Source organism: Sapajus apella, unplaced genomic scaffold (assembly GCF_009761245.1).
Source record: "Sapajus apella isolate SASKATOON/1434 unplaced genomic scaffold, GSC_monkey_1.0 scaffold3, whole genome shotgun sequence".
In the NCBI taxonomy this organism is placed as follows: domain Eukaryota; kingdom Metazoa; phylum Chordata; class Mammalia; order Primates; family Cebidae; genus Sapajus; species Sapajus apella.
This window is the reverse complement of record NW_022436943.1, coordinates 29709139-29730669: the sequence shown is the minus strand read 5'-3', so window position 1 is coordinate 29730669 and position 21531 is coordinate 29709139. Positions and strand designations below refer to the sequence as shown.

Below are 21531 nucleotides of genomic sequence, written 5' to 3'. Positions count from 1 at the left end.
TGCATATTCTGGGCCTAACAGAGGCATCGTTCCATATCTGCATGCCCTTTATATAATACTAGTTCAAACACTCTAATGACCAGCGACTCTCAGAGCTCACAAATAAGGGATAACATTTCTTTCTCCTGACAAATCCTGTTTTTTCCTCCTGCTTGACCACTGGAATAACATTCCTCTTTCATTTTCTCTCTCTACTGTGGCTTCTGGAAAGCTTAGATTGGCAATTTCATATTTCAGCTTTCAGAATATTTATCTTCCTCTTTATGCTTCCTCTCTTTACTCTTTCTTGTCCTCAGCCTTATGATCATCGTCCGTCCTGGTCTCTCCAACCCAACTCACACCCGTCTCTAACATTCTCCTTGCATGCCCACCACACTGGTGTCGCCCACTTCTGTTCCCCCTACCTGAAACCCTATGACTTCTTTTTGCCTAGTTAATGTATAATCAACTTGGATTTCAGCTTAAGTGTCACTTTTTTTCCGAGACAGGCTCCTACTCTGTCACCCAGGCCGGACAGTGGTACTATGATGGCTCACTGTGGCCTCAAACTCCGGGGCCCAAGCAACTCTACTACCTCAACTTCCAAGTAGCTGGGACCACAGGTGTGCACCACCATGCCCTGCTAGGTTTTCTGTTTGTTATTTTTTTTATAGAGATGAGGTCTCCCTATGTTGCCCAAGCTGGTCTCAAACTATTGGGCTCAAGCCATCCTCCTGCCTTGGCCTCCCAAAGTGCTAAGATTACAGGTAAGAGCACTATGCCTGGCCAAGTGTCACATTCTCACAGACATTTTCTCCGACATTCCTCACCAGATCAAACCACCCTGAACCATTTGTGTGATTATTTTATTAATGTCTACCTTCTCACTACAACGTAAATTCTATGATATCAAGGACTTTCCCTGTGTTTACTTACCATTGCATCCACAGCATGTCTTACAATGTCTGACATAGCCAGTGTTCAATAAATATTTACTGGATTAACTAATGCACGAATGGTGAATGCACTGACTGACATTACGCTTTCATTCATTAATTATTCTAATAAGCAAGCAAGGCAAATAAAAGCTATGCATTTTATATCATCTGAAAACCCTCCATAGTAACAGAATTTAGAGTCGGGCACATGGCCACCTAACAACAAAACAGAAGCTTCTCTTTTAGCATGGACCACACCATAAAAATAAGCTGTGGACAATGGGATACAAGCCAGAGTCCTGTGGCCACTTCTGGGAACCTACTGTTACAGCTGCACCTAATCCTAACAAAGTTTACACATGTCTGGGAAAAAAAGAACATACTAGGTCCCATCAGCCTCTTCCTAACTAAGATGCATATCTAGCTTCCAACACCAGCAATAGTCCCAAATAAGTTATCACAAGACACATTCAGACTATTTTTACTTCAAGGTCTTCCAACAGCATCTCCTCCCTTAGTGCCAGCAACAGGTTCTTGGCTGCTGGTGATAACACCAGGAAAACATAGATAAAACCCACAACATTTTCCAGAGTTTCAGAAATGTAGACATTCTTTCCCTCTCTCTTCATTTTTTAGCATAACACTTTCAAAATCAGGCTTTTCATGAATATCTGTGGTCTCATTAGGCAAAGGGTAACTTATAACGATAATAGATTTGGAATTCAGGTATCTAATATAAATACAAACTATGTGAATCTGATTGGTTTTCCAACAAATTAGGAGACTGAAGACAAATGTAACATTCTTAATACTGGCTGTCTCCTTCGAGGCTCCCTAATACTTACAAGTACTAAAAGGGTTTGATTCAGGCTTGGCGGGGACCAGAGCTTATACAAATTGGGGGGGGGGGGCTCCTTAAGAAGAAGAATACAAAGTCCTGCTTACAAAATTAGGTGCAGGGCCTTGGGAGGAGCCTGTGCAAGTGAGAAGTTCTGAAGTTTAAGCTTCATTAACCTCATAGTAACCACAGTAAAGGTCAGAACTACCTTGCTCAGATAAAGGGTACTGCCCCAGTGGTCAGGTGTTCAGAAACCCCTGTCAAATAAGCCTCAGAATTCTCAAGCAACATCCAATTTGAATTATCTAAGTTTCAGAACTGTCCAACACTATTTTGAACTGTCCTAGGTCTATCATTTGATAGAAAAATAAACTGTAAAATAAACTAGAGAATAAATTGATCTCATGTATTTGAAAATGTTGTGTGAAAACAAAATGCATACTACATAATTTTTCAAAATGCACTGCTTTTATTAGTAATATGATAGTTTTTATGGCCACCTTAAAAGTCACCCAACACAACTGTCAATACTGTAGAGAAAACACATTTAAGTTGGGTTTTCCTTCACATATAAGCTACTTTCCCAGTCTTTTTTTTTTTTTTGGTATCATTTGCATTTTTGTAGAATTGTTGTTTCTCAGTAAAGGGTATTGGATTTTGGTACCCCCTTTAGGAGTCAGCAACCAATACAGAATATAGAAGTACAGAATACACAGATTAAATGAAGCAGATGCATGCTGGTGAATGGTTTCCACATTAGAATGATGCACATTACTAAAAGGAAGTTTGGGAGTGAATGCATTGCTTCCTTAATCAGTCCAAGTTTAACACTATTTCCATACACACACACACACACACACACACACACACACACACACACACACACATATCCTTGTCTAACATGTTTTCTGGGCCATAATTGGCATTGAAAAAATACCATTTATCTAAGACCTAAAATATGGTGTCGTGAGCTAATCACATAGAATCAGTAGAAATTACATCAAATCGCATTGTTAAATACATAGAAAGCAAAGTGTTTTATATATCTGTATGATAGATTTCCAACTTGATAAATTTATGTCCTTAAAAATAATTCTTAAAGAGACCTTCCTTTCTTACTGTTGGGAAAATATAATCACGGCCTACTGTCTGTGCAATTCCACTTTCCATCTCTGCTATGTGCTAAGACTTGGTAAGATACAGCCACTGTCAAGTTTCAGAACAGTTCCTTGTCTAATCTTTCTACTTCTCCAGATCTTTGATACAGAACCTGTTAGAATGCATTGCTTACTTTTCCAGTTCCTATGTTTATCTCACTTCCACTCTTACCATCTGCTGTACTGCATTTCCTTCAGAAAAGTGAAAAGTTTTCACAGTGCCCAGAGCTTTCCCTGCAAACAATGCCCTTTTCCCCTCTTCCTTCCTTCCTTTCTTCGTTTTTTATTTAGTCTTATTTTGTGTTGAGGTTAAACTATTTTAAAGAGTTCACTTTGCAAACATTTCTACAAGGCTGAAGTTCTTATCCAAATAGTTTTAATGGATTTGTAAACATTCCTGCCATTTATTACTGGCTTCTGCCCAAATACACACATTTTGGTGTGTCCTCACTCTTTTAAATTACCTGAAAGCAACATCTTAAGAAAAAGGAAGTGAGAAACTGTAGCTTATTGCATGCCTTTAAAACGAGATAATATAATTATTCAGTTAGTATAATGAGACTAACATGCTTTCAATATAGCCTCTTACATTATATCAAAATGCCAACTCCACTTATTGCAAAATGGTTTATATTGATAGAGAGTCTTTAAAGAGGTACCAAAAGATAGAAATATTTTAAGAACATCCCTAATTCATTTACTTTAGCCTTTTTGTTTACTTGGTTTTGTATACACCCTTATTTTTGACTGACACGTCAGGTACAGTAAGTGTTTATTAGAAAATACCCAGTTAAAAATACCTTGAAAAAGTGAGTTTTATACTTCATATGTCCAACCTCCTTCAGATGTTTTCCTCTCCCTCCTTCTAAAAGAGTAATATAATAGTGGGCATCAGGAAGGAAAATTAGTTTTCTATTTTTATTAAGTACCAATCACACAAGTTTTAATAGTGTATTGGTCTTTAGTAATTTGTTGACTTTGGCCAAGTTGCTGAGCTTCTGGAAGTCACAGATGAAAACAACATCTACCCTGTAGGGCAGTAAGTTGATTAGAGATGAAACATATACAGGAAGATGTCTGACTTTCAGGAGCAGTCAGCAAATGAACGTTGTTATTACCATTATTATAATTATTATAATTGGTACATAGCCTTAATGCCAATCTCTGGAATCTCACTGAACAAAAAAGAAGCTGAAACAGCAATCTGCATCCTTTATCAGTATTTACCTTACTGGTGCAACACAGTGAGTTATTTTTACTTGACCTTTTAAGAACAACAAAAAGTGGCTGAGTTTATTACTATAATTAAATTCATTCCACCACAGCTTTCTCTACATTTCCCATTACACATTCTATGTTTAGGCCTACCAGAGATAAAGATATCCCATCAGGTAACGGATGGACAAATGCTTTAATACTGCCTGTTGCTTCTCAAATGATAACAAAAACACTGTGAAAAATTTTACATACTAATAAGAAAATGTACATTTATGTGAGAAGATTAAGAGCTTTGAAAATCTTTGTTGACTTAAATCTAAAATAAACGCTAGCGCAGGACCAAGAAAATGTCTTTAAATCATTTATATTTAAGGATTAAAAAGTAGAAGACATATGGCTACTTTTAAGAAATCATTTTCTCTAAAATAACACTTTACCTCAAATCAAAAGGTGACCAACAGTCAGAATCAGGGTTGTCAACTATGTTAATTCCATATAATTAAAATAAATTAGCTACCCAAGTATCCCTAATGCTGTTCATACTTTCAATTTCCTTTGAAGCAGAAATACAAATTAAGAGTCAGCAGATATAAACAATTGGCAAACATTAATGTAGATATACATGAATTAGATTCAAATAAAAATTTGAGCAAAATAGAATTGAAATAAATACACTTTGAATTTAAAATGCTATTTATATAATTATAACTTGATCAAAAACACTTCCTTCAAGAAACTCTTCATTCAACCAGAAACATCACTGACAACATTTAGAAATTAAAAAGGGCTTAAAAATGAGTAGTTGTCTTTTGTAATACTCGGTTAAAATTAATGATTAAGTCAATATCTAGATTAAAAGTGAAAAAGTCAATCAATAATGCAGATGTCTCCTGCTATCCAGATGCTTATCTTAATATATAAAATACCAGGAGACAAGCCGGGTGTGGTGGCTCATGCCTGTAATCCCAGCATTTCCGGGAGGCTGAGGCGGGAAGATCACAAGGTCAGGAGATCGAGACCATCCTGGCCAACATGGTGAAATCCCATCTCTAATAAAAATACAAAAATTAACTGGGTGTGGCGGCGTGCATCTGTAATCCCAGCTACTTAGGAGGCTGAGGCTGAAGAATCCCTTGAACCCAGGGGGTGGAGGTTGCAGTGAGAAGAGATCACGCCACTGTACTCCAGCCTGGGCAACAGGTGAGACTCTTTCTCTAAATACATACATACATACATACAGGCAACATTTATTTAAAACGTACCAGGAGATTAAATATATCTCTACTCTTCAGCTTACTTTAAACATCCTAAGGAAAACAATAGACCTATGCTATATCTTACCAGTCAAAAATGCTTTCACACTTGCAAAAATCCTAAACATAAACCCAAAATGTAATTTCTCTAAGTGGTATTATATAGTTTTTATATTAATTTTCCATTTTCATTATTTATTACAATTATGATGATATAAAATAAGGCTACAACTAAAACTTAGGCAAATATCTCCTGACCTCTTATATATTTATGTAAAACCAGAATTAAATGCACTTTATTTCTACATGAGGTTTTGGAAATTTTAAGAGAATTAGGTAATAACATATTTATCAAGTTTTAATATGCCTCAAAAATACCTTTAGCAAACTGCACGGCTGAGATCTGTTGATGGTCAGCTCACAAAAAGAACAATGAATTTAGCTTGTCATATGCTAAACAGTAGTATATGTTATCACATATTACTTATATAAATGATGGCACCATGGGTCATTTCAAACATCGTATAAAAAATTAATCACTTTAATTTGGTTGTAATCGTTATGATGATATATCTGAAATTAGAGATGAGGTAAGTAGACAAAAATTTATCTGACCCTTACATAGATCACTGAGTCATGAACAAAATTTGTATACCTTCTGATTCCATCAAAACCAAGAAAATGTTCACTCTCATAAGAACACAGTTCCTTCAAATGCTCTCTCATTTTTCCCACAATTGTGGTTTTTTAAAAAATTAATCTCATCCCAAATACTATATTTTAGGACGTTTAAGTTGGCTACAAAAGAGTGACGTCACAATATTATAAGGTATAAATTTTTTCACTCACATGAGATAGAAGCACTTATAGGGCACTGTTTATTTTATTTATTTATTTATTTATTATTTTTGAGGCAGTGTCTCACTCTGTTGCCCAGGCTGGAGTGCAGTGGCACGATCTAGGCTTACTACAACCTCCGCTTCCTGGGTTCAAGCAATTCTCTTGCCTCAGCCTCCCGAGTAGCTGGGACTACAGGTGCACACCACTGTGCCCAGCTAATTTTTGTATTTTTAGAGACAGGGTTTCACCACGTTGGTCAGGCTGATCTCGAACTCCTGACCTCGTTATCCACCCACCTTGGCCTTCCAAAATGATGGGATTACAGGCATGAGCCACTGCCCCTGGCCTATAGGACACAATTTAGCCTCTATTTTTACATTCTAAAAAATATTACTTCCCATTTTGCATTGCTAGATGATTTACCTCAGAAAACCTCAATGATTTTAAAATAAATTTCAAGAAAAAGAAGAAGCACTGAATCCAGGAAAACAGAGGCTTTGCCAAGGAACAATAATGTCATGTGGAGGGAGGGGGAGGTGGAGGAGAAGGGAAGGGAGGTTCGTGCCAAGCAAAGCTGGGGGCTGTTCAATCAGCCCTATCAGTGCTCCATCAGTGTCTCCACTCCAGCCAAATCCAGAGAAAACAAGGAGTCAAAGATTCAGGTCAATAAGCTTATAGGCGATTTGCACAAACAGTTCCTCCAGCAAGGTAAAAAACAAAGTCATATTGGCTTTTCTTTTTTATTCCTTCTCTTTGAACTCCCTGGTCCAAACACACCCTGGAAATGTCAATGTTATATGCAAGAATTTAAAGAGCTGAGCTTCTTAATCCCGTTAAGAAAAAAGGAAAAAAGTTGTCTGTAAAGGTCCCCTTCCTTATTGAACTCAAAGTGATTATGGTAGAGCTGCCTTATGCGGATTCTGATTCCAGTTACCCAAGCATCAGAGGATGCAAAAACATGTCCTTAAAGACATAACCAAGGAGGAAGGAAAGCATGTTCATTGAAAGAATAGTGCTTAAAGATTTTCTGAACTAAAAATAACAAAATAAACATAAGAAAATAGAAAACAAAATAGTATGTTTGACACAAGATCAAATGAAAAACCAATGGTTACTGTCTCACAACCAAAACTGCATAAAGATGCAATTTAAAAAAAAAAAGTTCTTTTCAGTATTAAGTCTCTAGATAAAACTTCTGTTGCTTTAACATTCAGGGACCAGGGGCAGGGAGGGATTAATGCTAATAACCTAGACTTAGAATTGTTACACACAGTCTAAGGAGGAATATGGCTTTTCCTTTGTTATTTCTTAATCTTTAAACAAAGCCACAGAAGTACAAGAAGCAACAGAAAGAAAGGAAGATGGGAGGAGGAGAGAACATGTCAATGAGCCTGGCAGCTTACTGGCAGAAGTTAAGCACAATGATGAAGCTGGTTTCACTTCTCTGCCTCTTGATCTTTCTGATTCAAGAATGTGGAAAGACACAGAAAACACAAACCCAACTCTGCTATTGTGGAAGGGGGCAAAGCGACTCATATCATCCTCAAACACCCCAAACTGCTGTTTTGGAAACCACATTAATGAGCTACAGATGGAGTCTCATCGAGCCCTTGGCTAAAGGGATAATTCTGATTGGGGTTATCTGTATCTCCTGACAGCTTCTTCATTTCACCTGTTTCAGTTGCGTGCTTGCTTAACCTTTCCTTTCTGCAGGCCTTTTTTTCCCAAGCATATACAAACTGTGTGGTGGCCATGTCGCATCTCCCATCTTACCTTAACTCTCTTCTGCGGCTCACACACTACAGTTTCATTCCACAATTCTGTTCCCCAAGGTTTCCACAGTGGTGGGAATCCAACAGATTCCAAGAGCGGCAAGTTCTACAAGCCTATACAAACGGTGTGGTGGCCATGTCATGTCTCCCAGTCTTACCTCAACTCTCTTCTGTGGCTCACACACGACAGTTTCTTTCCACAATTCTGTTCCCCAAGGCTTCCACAGTGGTGAGAATCCAGGAGAGTCTGAGAGCAGCAAGTTCTACAGGTATGACCGGGCCTCTCCTGCTCCCCAGCTCTCTGCTGTCCTCTTCTGGCTTCCTCTAACACTAACCTCATAGGTATACAATGAGGTTGCAGACTTCACTCTGTTACCGGAAGCTCATTCCTTTCAAGTCTCCAGTTAAAGTTCACGTTCCCCATCACTCTTTATGAAATAGCATGTGTGTGCATGCACACACGAAAAATGTTACTCTACCAACTTTACCTGCTTTATTTATCCTTATGGTGCTCTATCTCACCTAACATGTGATTCAATTGTTTATTGCCTCTCTCTCCCTCCTCCTGAGAGCAGAGATAGCAGATCCTTAAGATACGTGTTGAGTTGTATTGAATTTGATCTAGTGAACAGAAATGAAAGTTTCTGCCAGTTCTATTAAGTATCTGATTATGTTTGCTTTTGATTAGTATTAATCACTTCTGGGGCTAACATTAAATCCATGTCTGAGTAATCCAGGTTTTTATTCTATCTTCTTTAATATGTTTTACATTTTTTATGTTAAAGAGTCTTTAAAATAATGTGTTTTCTGCACATTAGGTCGACTCTTTTTGAATGTAGTGAGAATTTCCATTTTTATACCATGTATCTTTCCTTATTTTATGTATTTCCATCATGACCCCTCTTTTTAACCCTAATATTTCCAAATTGAAGAGCTCTAATTTTAGTTCATTTCTCTAGGGCATTAATGATACCCAAGTATGTCTCTGACCATTCTCCATATCTAGATACAAGGACCAGGCATAAGGATTTTTTCTTCCCAAAACAACTTTAATGGCATCATCTTTCTGGCCTTTGTTTAGGGATCGTGACATCAGCAAAGAATTTGTAAGGATCCTCTTTAACCTTTCCAGATAATCATTATAGTAATTCAAAGTTCACTTACATGTAGCTTCTTTGGGGTTATCTGTGTTGTTGTTGTTTTTATTTCAATAGGTTTTGAGGTAACAGGTGGTGTTTAGTGACATGAATAAATTCTTCAGTGGTGATTTTTGAGATTTTGGAGCACCCAGCACTTGAGCAGTGTACACTGTACCCCGAACCCAGTACGTAGTATTTTATCCCTCACCCTCCTCACCTGAGTTATCTTTTTTTAAGTAGTATTACATTCTACTAGCATCCAGTGACATTGATCTGATTCTTCCAGTTCACATATTTTGTGACATTCTACTGAAATTTATCCTGAAATATGATTATTTCACTTTACAATTATTAGAGAACTGCTCCATGCCAACCCTACTATGAAACTCACTGTCTCTGAGTTTATTCAAGAATTTCTTATATATGTGTTCCCACCTGCCAGTAGTGACATAACTAAAAACTCCCAAGGTTGCTTTCTGGACCACCTATATTTCAGTTCATATTGGTTTGCTTAGCTCTACAAATACATTGATGTACTTTCATGTCTGGCACATAAACCAGAAGAAAGGCAGACAAAATAACTGAATAAAAAAATTCAGTACCACAGGAAATATGTAGCACTTATGGACAGAGTCTTGATGTCTTCGTCATCTATAAATTCAAGGAAATAATTCTTAGCTTGTTTCCTTCCTCCCAGAGATACTGAAAGGCAAGATGCCAAGTAATCCAAACTCATGAGCAAAAGACGACCAAATAAATTGAAAGTATTGCTTTATATTTTGCTAAAATGTTTAAAATCTAAAGGTATCAAAGTAAATTTCAAGTAGCATCTTTTTATAAACATAGTTCATTTCATTTCAAACAAATGAAAAATGGGAACATGAAATATGCAACTAATCCAAAATAAAAAGAGACACAGGAAACGTCATTAGAATTACCAGGTTCAAATTTTAAGCATGCAACTATAATGAGAGTCTCTCTGAGATGGATTTATATAAGAACTTTATACATTATGCTAACATAAAATTCTGACCACCAATCTTGGACTTTTCTGTGGAAACTTACATTATAAGAGTGATTTGGGTTTCATTTAATCACATGGTTTATAATGACTAGAAACTTTACTAATATTAGTAAATGCCATTTTGAGACAATATCAGTGTGGAACTGAGAAAAATATGACAATAGTAAGAGTCATTTGAAGAACTGTAATTTTAGTTAATCACTGAAAATATCCTTTATAATACAGATGCTCAATTTCAAAAGAAGTAGAAACTTAAGCCATGCTTTCAGAAATGTAGAGTTTTTCTTTTTCTTTAAAAAAAGTTTTTAAAACATATGATTGGTTTTATATACAATGCAGTTGCTAAAATATGAATAAAAATATGTAGTAGCTGTATGTGTATCCTCAGTATGTTCTCCTGATAATGTGTTTATTTTATTTATCTCCTGATAAATAGCTTGTTTGGAGAACTTAGGCTTTCTAGCCACAGTTTTTGATCTGAACTTTTAAGCTATCCTTTGTTTAATAAGAAAAAAATCCAATGTGCAAAATTGTTATGCTTGGGACCCACATAAGTAACTAGGTCACGGCTAAATTTTGGTCATGGCTAGCTTTTAGAACAAGAAACTTTCCAAATAATCCAAATCATTTTATAGTAAATATCAACCATTTTTAAATTGTCATAAATGATTTAAAATATGTACAAAAAGAATGTTTCATTAATGAACCCAAAATAATTGTTTTTGTTTTTATTTATTTATTTTTTTAATTTTGAGATGGAGTCTTGCTCTGTTGCTTAGGCTGGAGTGCAATGGCTCAACCACTGCACCTCAGCTGTGTTCAACCTCAGCCACCTCCCAGGTTCAAAAAATTCTCCCTGCCTCAGCCTCCCGAGTAGCTGGAATTACAGGCATCCACCACCACACCCACACCTAGTTGATTTTTGTATTTTTAGTAGAGATGGGGGTTTGCCACATTGGCCTGGCCGGTCTCGAACTCCTGACCTCAAGTGATCCACTCACCTTGGCCTCCCAAATCCTGGCCTTGGGATACAAGCATGAGCCACTACACCTGTGCTAAAAATATTTTTCTTTAGAGGAACATGTCCTATGTGCTTTTCCAATAACGACAGTGGCATTGTTAACCACTTAAATACTTCTACTCTTTTAATTGCTAATCTGTCCTCTTCCTTAAAATTGGCAATAACACATAATTATGTGTCACTGAGAAAAATTGAGAATTTCAACAGAAAGATTAGTTTCTAATTTTCCAGAGAGAAAGTATTCTCTTTCTATTGTAGATAATCAACTTAAGTGAAGAATGGATAACATTCCTTGCATGACCTCAAGGGTCAAAATATCGATCAAAGAGTTATCTTTCTTTTGTACCAGTTCCAACAGACTTCAGTGAGAATTCCATGGTCATACATTCTGTGAGAGTAAAATAATAAAATTATTTTCCTATCGATAGTAATATTACTATTCATCCTGAAAAATATCATGTGAAAATAAGAATTGTTATTCCCATCCGTTATGAGCTTCTACTTTCAATCTAAACATTAGAGAATTGTTTTATAATACATATATGTTATATATTATTTAATATGGTTTCTATATCATATACTAAATATTATTTTCTGTACATCTGATTTTACACATTTTTTCAAGTGTTTGTAATTAGAAAAATTATAATTTAATGTTTTTTCTTACTTCCTAAAGGCCTGTCAGCCTTTTTCATGAGTTAGGACTCCGGTGAATATAGCTAGAGTGACTGTCCTAAGACATAGTTACATTAGCATGTAAGCATTTGCCATAAATCTATTTTCTCCCAAGAAGCTACTACCTTAAAACCTGGAGTTCCGTACTCTTTCATAAACATAGCCCTTAAGCAGAGATATTCCCCAAATTAAAAATTCATACAATAATACCTATCATACTGCCTTCCTAGATGAATTAAATTGACTAAAGGTATAAATCCATACATTAACTCTTTTAACCACCTTCTAACTCTCAGTTCCTCTCTTTATTGCAATATCACAATATAAGGTAGGTACTCTATAATGCACAAAAGGAAATATTTCCTAATAAGAAAAAAATTGAGATGTCTTCATGCATAAATTAAAAAATTCTCCATCTCTGGCCAGGTCTTAGATTTATTGCCATAGCTACATATCATCAAGAAATGGTTCTAGCAACTAAGGAAAATATTAATTTGGCTTGAAATCTGAGTCAACACTAGGAAAAAAGGCCTATTCCATTCAGACTTATCTCATTTTCAATTAAAAATCTCTGATGTAGGAGACAAGGACCATGCCACATGTCATCTTGAGCTCTACATGGCTAAGGAGGTTTTATGAATTTCAATGTGTCTAGGTCCTCATGCTGCCATTCTGTTTCTACAGTTTTATGGCCTGGGGTTCTACTGACCACAGGGATGGGAGCTGACTGACATCTTTTGTTGACACCATCAACAAGAGAAAATGATGCTGGAATTTTTAATGATTAAATATATACATGGCCACCAAGATAGGCGTATTGACATTTTTTTGAGAAGCTACATTGGCACTGTGTTAATCAGACTAGGAAGTCTGATTAACAAATTCGAACACACATACACACAAAAGTCCACTTTATTACATTTATCTGCCTAAAAAGCAAACACATCTGAATAAAAATGGTGCATACACAAACACAGACAGACATACAGAAACAGACACACACTTCCAGTTATGTCCTCCGCAAAGGCAGCTATTATAAACCAAGGAAGTGGTCCAAGCATTTGTGAAAACTGTACATTGGTGCAGGGGGAGATAAAAGATTTGAAAAACAATGAAATAAAAATAAATATATAAAATCGTAAGAAACCTTAAACTGACTTATGAAAAAAGTAAACATTAAATGAGTATATATGCTCCATAAGAACATAGTCACTGGCAAGGCCATCTGGCCCCAGTTCATGGCTGAAAATAAGCTGCAATATGTCTCAAGTGCTTCTTGGATTATATTGTTAATGCGTCAAAAGCACCATTCTCACTGTTGAAAGTCAACAATAAAAACCTAAAGCATTCAGTTTTCAAAAGGAATGAGCTGGAACCTTAGTTGAGAACTCTCTGCCTCACTCAGTGCTAATACTTAATGCCTAATTTAGTACCTTGCAAACAATTAACATTCAATAAATTCTTGTGGAGGGAAGGAATGAATAAATGATCAACGTTAAAGGTATTATAGTTAATTGGCCAATAACATGAAGAATGTGCATAGTTAATTGGCCAATCAACATGAAAATATTTGTTTAATATAAAAAATTACTAGTTATTGAGTAGTTACTCATGTCCCTCGAAATAAAATTTTATGTTTGAAAAAAGCTGCACTTGTTTTCAGACAGTTGAATTATGTGTCAGCACTTTGAGCACTATCATGCATTTTTTTAAAACATTACGAAATCATCCCAGTGGACTCACATATTATATCCAACCATCAACAATTACCTTTGTTACAAAAGTATTCCACTTCTTCACAGCTCAGATTTTCAGGTCCAAATTCTGTGGAAAAGCTTTCCTCCAATGGAAAGTCTCCTTTGGAGATGATGTCTGTTTCTTCTGACGGACATTCTTCTTCCTCATCTTCAATGGCATCTTCAAGCGGCCCTTGAAAAAGAATCAGGGACACTGTACCAAAAATATCCAAGGAAGACAGTGAAATAAAATCCTTAAACAGAGCCTTTTCTTGTTACAGCGATGAGGAAAATAATATACTCTAAGTAGTACCAGCAAGGACTCACACAAGATAATGCCACATCCATATACACAAGAAACAATGATGTATGATAAAAGGTCCAAGGAAACCAGTGTTGTAAGTTATAACATAGAAAGCAACCTGCATCTCCGTTCCTTCCCTACCCCCAACCTCAAGCCTCAAACTTATTTTTTTGATTCTCTCTTTAAGAGCAAAACTGTGCACTTTATGTTCATTTGTTAGAATTAACTGCCTGGTAAAGAGTACAAGTCTCTTTTACACTGTTGTACAATTTTACCTGAGATTTTAATAAAGATTTAAAGTAATTGAATGCATTTTAATTGAACTGAGATTTTAATAAAGTCTATACTTTTAAAAATCCATCTTAAGAGTGGATTCGGAGAAAAGATTTCATTATATGTGTTTGAGGCTTGAAGAAAAATTACATATTTCTCTCCCTGATGAAAGCATAACCCTATTCATAATTAATTGAATTTTTTCTGAAATGAAAAGTGGTTTTCTAATGAAAAAATGTAATTTGTATTTATGTGATACTTTTTCAGTAATAAAAATACAACTCCCTTGGAGAGAATGAGAGTGAGGTGTGTTACATTAATGGACCTATTTTATTGAAAGGAAAGGGAGGGCTGGAGTTGTTCAGACCGATCTGAAGTGGACTACATGGGAATACCACTGGGCTGATTGTGAATTTCTGACTGCCTCTAAAGAATCAAAGTACCCAACTCATTTTACTAAGTGGAAGCTGCATTTGCTTCTAAAGAAGTGATGTGGCATTTTATCCAATGAACGCAATTATGGTAATTTGTACTAATTTTCACTCATGGCAGCAGTCTCATCAGACAGGCTAAATACTCAAAGGCTCAAGCAGCCTCTCGCTCATACTTTTTAGATATGTGCTAGGAAACTTCCAGGGCCTAAGGAGCAATCTTGTAAATAATTTAAAATACTGAATATACTACAATTTTTATATCTATGTAGATAAATAAGTATTGTATCTAGTGTTTCCCCAAAAAGCAAGCTTTCAAGGGACTCAAGTCATATAACACCTTTGCACAGACAGAATAATTGGACAGGTTTAAATGAGGGGACATCCAACTAAACATTTCTTACAGAGTCTCTTTGTCCTTTAAAAATCTGTTTTACCTTCTATTCTTCAAAAGAGCAAATATTAAGCAGAAAAGTATGCCCTAATTCCACTCTGGTCGTGTCGTATTTTATCATACATTCCTTATGCTCAAGGGAGATGGTTACAAAGAACCATGGATTTTGTTTTTGTACCAATCATATTCAAAAGTCATGCATCTCATATTAGATTTTATCTTATTAACTGTTTCAAGTTTAAAATTTATAATCTTTCACCTTTTAGAATAATTATATCAAAAATCAAGACAAGCAAAGTATATATAAAATAGTAATAATGTAAAATATTGCAATCCTTAAATCATTTATTTGATAATTTCAAGGGATAAGTTTATCAATGCTAAGTCTAATGAGAACTATAATAGAATATTTCCCTTATTTTCAAAAAATGTAATTATAACAACAAATTTGATCAAAAGAAGACATAAGCTATATCATTTGTTTCATGTAGGAGTTTCAAAGCACTTTCTATATTTTTATTTGTATAAATTTAAGGGGCATAAGGGCAGTTTTGTTACATGGATGTATTGTGGTATATATAGAAAATGAAATACTATTCAAAGCACTTTTTTACATGAGCTTTAAAATAATCCAGTGAAGTAGGTATGACAATTATTTTTATTTTGCAGATTTGAAAAATAAAGTTCAGGAGGTTAGTTAACTAAAATAGGGTTTCCAACTGACAAGTGAAAAAGTTAATGTGAAAATTCAAGGTTGTTATTATTTTTTGAGAGAGTTTGACTTAGTTGTTCAAGCTGGCTTGCGGTGATGCAATCATAGCTTCCTGCAGTTTCAAATTCCTGGGCTTACGTGATCCTCCCACCTCAGCCTCTGGAGAAGCTGGGACTACAGGCATGAGCCAAGAGATTTAAAAAATACTTTTAATTAATATAACATACTACTATGCAAACCACTCTTTGGTAGTTATGAATGCATTCCTTCAGAAACAAAACTATAAAACACAGATAACTTAGAAAATGGTTAATTGATATTAACATAATTATTTATTCATAGATGCTTAATGATCTAGTCTTTAAAAATTGACAGCTCTCTTGCAGCTCTTCTCAAATTAATGAAAGTCAACCAAAATATTTAGACACCTCCCCAAAGTCAGAAAGACAGTCTTATAGGCTTACCAAAAATAAAATAATTGATTACTATTATTTTTATTGACATAATATATACCCACACTAAATCAATATGTAAAGTAACTTTTAATATCAGTTATAACAGAAATTACAATATATACTTCTTTTGATATATATACTTTTTTTGGAATATATACTCTGAGTTTTACTAATGAAAAGTAAAGCTCCAATAGATATTTTCATATATATAATATGAAAAATATAAAAAGAAGATCTTTTTTCTTGATGTTCTTCAATTATAAAAGCCTATATATAATAAAAAGAATGTAAACATATTATACATATTAAATTAACAGTAATAAATATGCTTTCCTTTTAAAAAAGAAATTATAAGCATATATACTAACTTTTTTAGAAGAGGATTAAGAATATGTAATGAATAATTATTTAAAATGCTCAATGACAACAAATTGGCTTCAATAGTATGATATCAATTTAAATTTAATCATTGTATTAAAAATTACATTGAAATGCTCATGGGAAAATTTGAAAGAAAAAAAGTACACATGAAGCATTTTATTCTTAAATCTCAAAGTCCTGTTATGGTGATTTTATATATACAGAGATACACATGTATGTTTATATATACATAATCTTTTATTTATCAAGGTTATTGATAAGATATTAATATTATATATTCCAGGGGTTGTTTTATTTTACATATTAGCTATTGCTTTGCAATTCCAAGCATGGAATTAAAAAGAAGCACCTATATGTTTAAAAACGAATTACCAAAATTCAAGTAAAAGGTGAAAAATCATTATGCTTATTTGTTCAAAATTTTTTGAACATGAGATCTCATTGCCAATATTTTAAACAGGCCACAGGCAGGTCATTGATGACCAACTTATATTTCTTCCAAAGCAAGTATCAGCTTTATATAATTTACTGTACTTTAAAACGTGAAATAACTAACCATTTCTTTAGCTATACCATCAAATCGGGCTCTGGGAAAATGGTTTCTTTTAAAATGCATAGTATTTATGGTTTAAGATCAGATCTCACTCTACTCTCTATATTGCATGTTTCTTTAACAGGAAAACCTTACAGATAATCGGTGGCCATAAACCAACATTTTAAAAGGGTAAGAGACACTTGAAGCACAAGTACAATTAATAGCACCAATGAAGGAGGGAATGAAGGAACCTCCCGTGTATGGATTAGTGGGCACAGAAGTCCACTTCAGAAAAATCACCACACATAATTTGACACAAATAATAATATCTACTCAGAAAAGGCTCACGACTGAGCTCCATGTGCCCTCATGGAGAAAATTACTTCTGATTGAGGCCACTTGGCAGGCAAGTGTGAGGAAATCTGAATTTCAGCTCTTCAATTGCTTCTGATTTATAGATATTCAAACACACTCACCAGAATTAATAGTCTTAATGTTTATAAATATGAATATTTACCTCATTTAAAAATGTTAGTGATCTGTTTTACATCCTCAAGCTATGAATACAATGGTGCTATATATCAGGCCCATAATGCTGTTCATTGTCTCTTAGAATAAATGAGTAAGCATCCTCTCATAGTCTATACTGGTTGAACAATGGGGATAACTGGGAAATTCTGGTGAGTGCAAAGTAGTACTTCCATTTTTAGAGAAGAGAGGCAATTGTCTGCTCAGGACCATTTGAATTGGCCAGAGCTTGCCCTCTGGAGAGAAAGTGGAAGATAGGAAGGGAAGTGTAGATTCACCACACCTGACAATGCTGATGGACAGCCCAGTGTACAGTAAAGCTTTTTATCCAGCAAGTGCCAACAGCTGCACTGTGCAAGCTGGGCCTATCAGATGATTTTTCATTTGGTGGTTGTTTCAATGATCTGCAGTTTGTAAATCACAAACGGGATATTAAAGATTAAATAGTCTAACCCTATACACTGGTAATGTAATAGCTGAATAAAATGAAATTTTAAAAAGTGGATTTGCATGGTTAAGAAGCAGTTAATCGAGCACTTAGTCCCCCAGATAAATGAATTTATGAGAAAATTATTGTTACAATTTCAGGGGGTTAAAGAAATCCCTGAAGTGCATCCATAGTCACTGGAATAAGAGCGAGAAGGTGAAGAAGAAAATTTGAGGAAAAAAAATATAAAGAGGATGAGAAAATGTACAGGTATTCTGAGGAGTAAGGATGAAAACAAGGCAAAATAAGCAAAACAATGAGGAAATGCAAGAAATGATAAAGAACAACACAGTAAACGTTAGATCAAATACACATGTCTTTCAACATACATTGTCTCAACAATCAATTTCTACTTTGGGAGCCTACTATAAAGGAACAACCTTCCCCTAAACGTCAGATTGTCTCTGTTCAGGACACTACAAAGCACCTCAAAATAAGAACCATCTAGGAAAGAAATTAAGTTCTACAACAATTAATATACACTGTCATGTATGAACAGGGGAAAGAAATGCCGAATTTTATGGCTCTCATGTAATATCCCCCAAAAGGGATCTTTTCTCTTAAACACTTATTGGCATTAATGTGTTATACATTACTTTAGCTTGCCTTTTGATTAAAACAAGACACTCTGTTATTATGGAACTATAGAATGCATTCAATCTCTGCTTCATGCATTAATATTCCAAGCATTCTAGAAGCTGCACAAGACTAGCCACCTAGCAAAATGAGATTGTTTCAGAATACTGGGCACCCTTGATTGCAACTGACAGGTGGGATGAAAGTCACATTAAAATATTATCATTCCCAATAATTACAATAATCCATCACAGTGTGCTCAGAAATTCCACTAGGTGAGTCTGCCCTGAAAACACACAAATATTTCCAAACCTTTTTATTCCAGAGCTTCCCAATGTATCTCATTTTGTATCATTTTTATATCAGATAGCATTATTAACATTAAAAATTAAAATTTCCGTCACAAACTTTATGTAATTTTACTTGTTCACAGAACAAAGAATCTATGCAATGGAATAAAATTCTCAAAATCTTAATTTATGAAAATGAAAATGATGGTGTTTTCCCATGTTACCAGCTCCTGTTTTATGCTCTTTTAAACTCTTTTGCAAAAGATCCACTCACACAAAGGAATGAGCAGGCATATAAAGATCTCTAATGTATATAAAACAGTAGGAACCTCCAAATCTCACAATTGAAGAAATATAGATGTATACGTTTATATTTACGTATTTATATTTCATATACAAATATATTTCTTCAAACATTTTATAATATATAAATATATATAGACATATATAGATCATGTTTGAATTATGACATCATAATCGAGCCACATTTGTCAGATGATGCTACCTTTCAAAATGTAAATATAAAAAAATAGGGATAAATTCTGCTTCACATTTAATATATAAATACACAAATACATCAGAACTCTATATAGGCATACTCTATTTCAGTTGATAGGTAAAAGGAGTTACAATATAGCTGTTCATTTTAAACTTGTTACATTTTCTATATGATGAAACGGAAGCAGTGGACTGACACTAAAATTCGATGTCTCCTTGCCTAACGATCTGTATTCTTACCTTGTATTTCTGTTAATTTCAGGATAACATTCACAGAATATAAAATATAAAGCTCTTCTAATAGGAAAAATTTAGTATAATATGTTCTGTACATATATTTCCTGTTTGTTCAATTAGTATTGGGGAAAAAATAACCCAACTCTAAATTAAAAAGGTAAATCCCAGGAAAATGTTCCCCTCCTCTCTTCATTATGCAGTAGGAACAGTTCTAGCTTCAAAGTACTAATATGCTTTTACTAATTTTATCTGGGGCATATCTTGTGGCTCTCAGTAGTTCCTCTCTTAGAGTTCTCAGCTGCTACACACAGACTTTGTATAAATCATTACCCTGTAGGCACACCTCAAAGTGCTTCTCACTTGGTTCCTATTACATTTGTCTCAGGCATATCCCACAGAGCCATTTAATGAGAAGGGGCAGAGAAGAGGGATGCTCTTTGGACAGTGCAAATCCATACTAACTCATGTAATTGAGCTTAACAGCAAGAATAAAATCATATTTCTGTAGTCTAAAAAAATGCTATTTTAAACGAGCAAGTTCTTCCTGCAGTCACTCACTTTTAACAATAGTTGCATCAGGGGATCTAGTAGGAAGGAAACATTTTTATTAATTTTTCTCTTATCTGTCAGAAGAATGTTGATTTTTTTCATTTACATTTGTTGCCTGCAGGTAGCAGACCAGAGAATCATATGGTAGAAATTCTTCTTTTTGATTAATTTCTTTCCATGTGTTATGTTATTTCTTATATATAATTGATTTTGGGCTTTTGCTCATAGCTGTACATCTTTTTTATATCTGTACCAACTGCTGTCCTTCAATCAAGAAAGTTGAAGGAAATTACCTGAATTTCGTTAAGTTTATTAAAAACGAGATCTGTGAATATTTAAATTGAGTTTTGAAATGTTAATGCAAAAAAAAATTATATTAGAGAATTTTTAATGGAGAATTCAATTTGACCACACACCATTGTAAAATGAAGGGGAAGGGGTCAAGTCTTATTCAAATTGTATCTTTAGGGAGAAAAAATGTACTCTTTAATCTTATAAAAATGGGGTAATATTATTTGCTACAAAGTCTTTGGCCATTTTTACAGATGGCAGTATTAACAGCTTTTGTATATAAAGTTGAAAACAATTTAAATTATTTAAATATTATTACCCCTAAAATGCCTTGCTTTGAGAACCTTCAAATTAACTGAATGATGCTAATAAGAAAACAATTTTTCTTAGAACATGTTCAAACCTTGCAAACAGCAACTAATCTTACATAGTAGATTAAACACTGATATCACAGGAAAAATAAAGTCAGAGGAAGAAATACAGACAAATTTGAACTAGAATCTCTAATGACTAATTTACTCTCAGGAAGTAACTCAGGCATTGAAAAAATTCAGTTCATTAGTATATGCCTTGTGCATTGACCCAGGAAGTTAGTGACAGAGATGGCACTGAAATTCAAATATTTTGTAATCAGGTCTCAGTCCAGAGCCCTATAAAGTTATCTCAGCTTATTGAAGACTGTAACTCTATCACAAAAATATACAGCCGGGCACGGTGGCTCATGCCTGTAATCCCAGCACTTTGGGAGGCAGAGGCGGGTGGATCACGAGGTCAAGAGATCGAGACCATCCTGGTCAACATGGTGAAACCCTGTCTCTACTAAAAATACAAAAAATTGGCTGGGCATGGTGGTGCGTGCCTGTAGTCCCAGCTACTCGGGAGGCTGAGGCAGGAGAATTGCCTGAACCCAGGAGGCAGAGGTTGTGGTGAGCCAAGATTGCACCATTGCACTCCAGCCTGGGTAACAAGAGCGAAACTCCATCTCAAAAAAAAAAAAAAA

The 21531-nt window shown here is 34.8% G+C and overlaps 1 protein-coding gene across 4 annotated transcripts in view; it reads right to left on the bottom strand.

Moving 5' to 3' along the window:
• Positions 1–21531, bottom strand: part of ZFPM2 (zinc finger protein, FOG family member 2) — a 465431-nt gene that overhangs the window by 359413 nt on the left and 84487 nt on the right. For 3 of the 4 annotated variants that reach the window (XM_032251596.1, XM_032251622.1, XM_032251613.1), the window contains exon 2: positions 13625–13783. The exons of the other annotated variant lie outside the window; for it this stretch is intronic. In XM_032251596.1, the coding sequence (XP_032107487.1) occupies positions 13625–13783 (159 nt within the window). The remainder of the gene's footprint in view (positions 1–13624; positions 13784–21531) is intronic. 4 annotated transcript variants of the gene reach the window in all.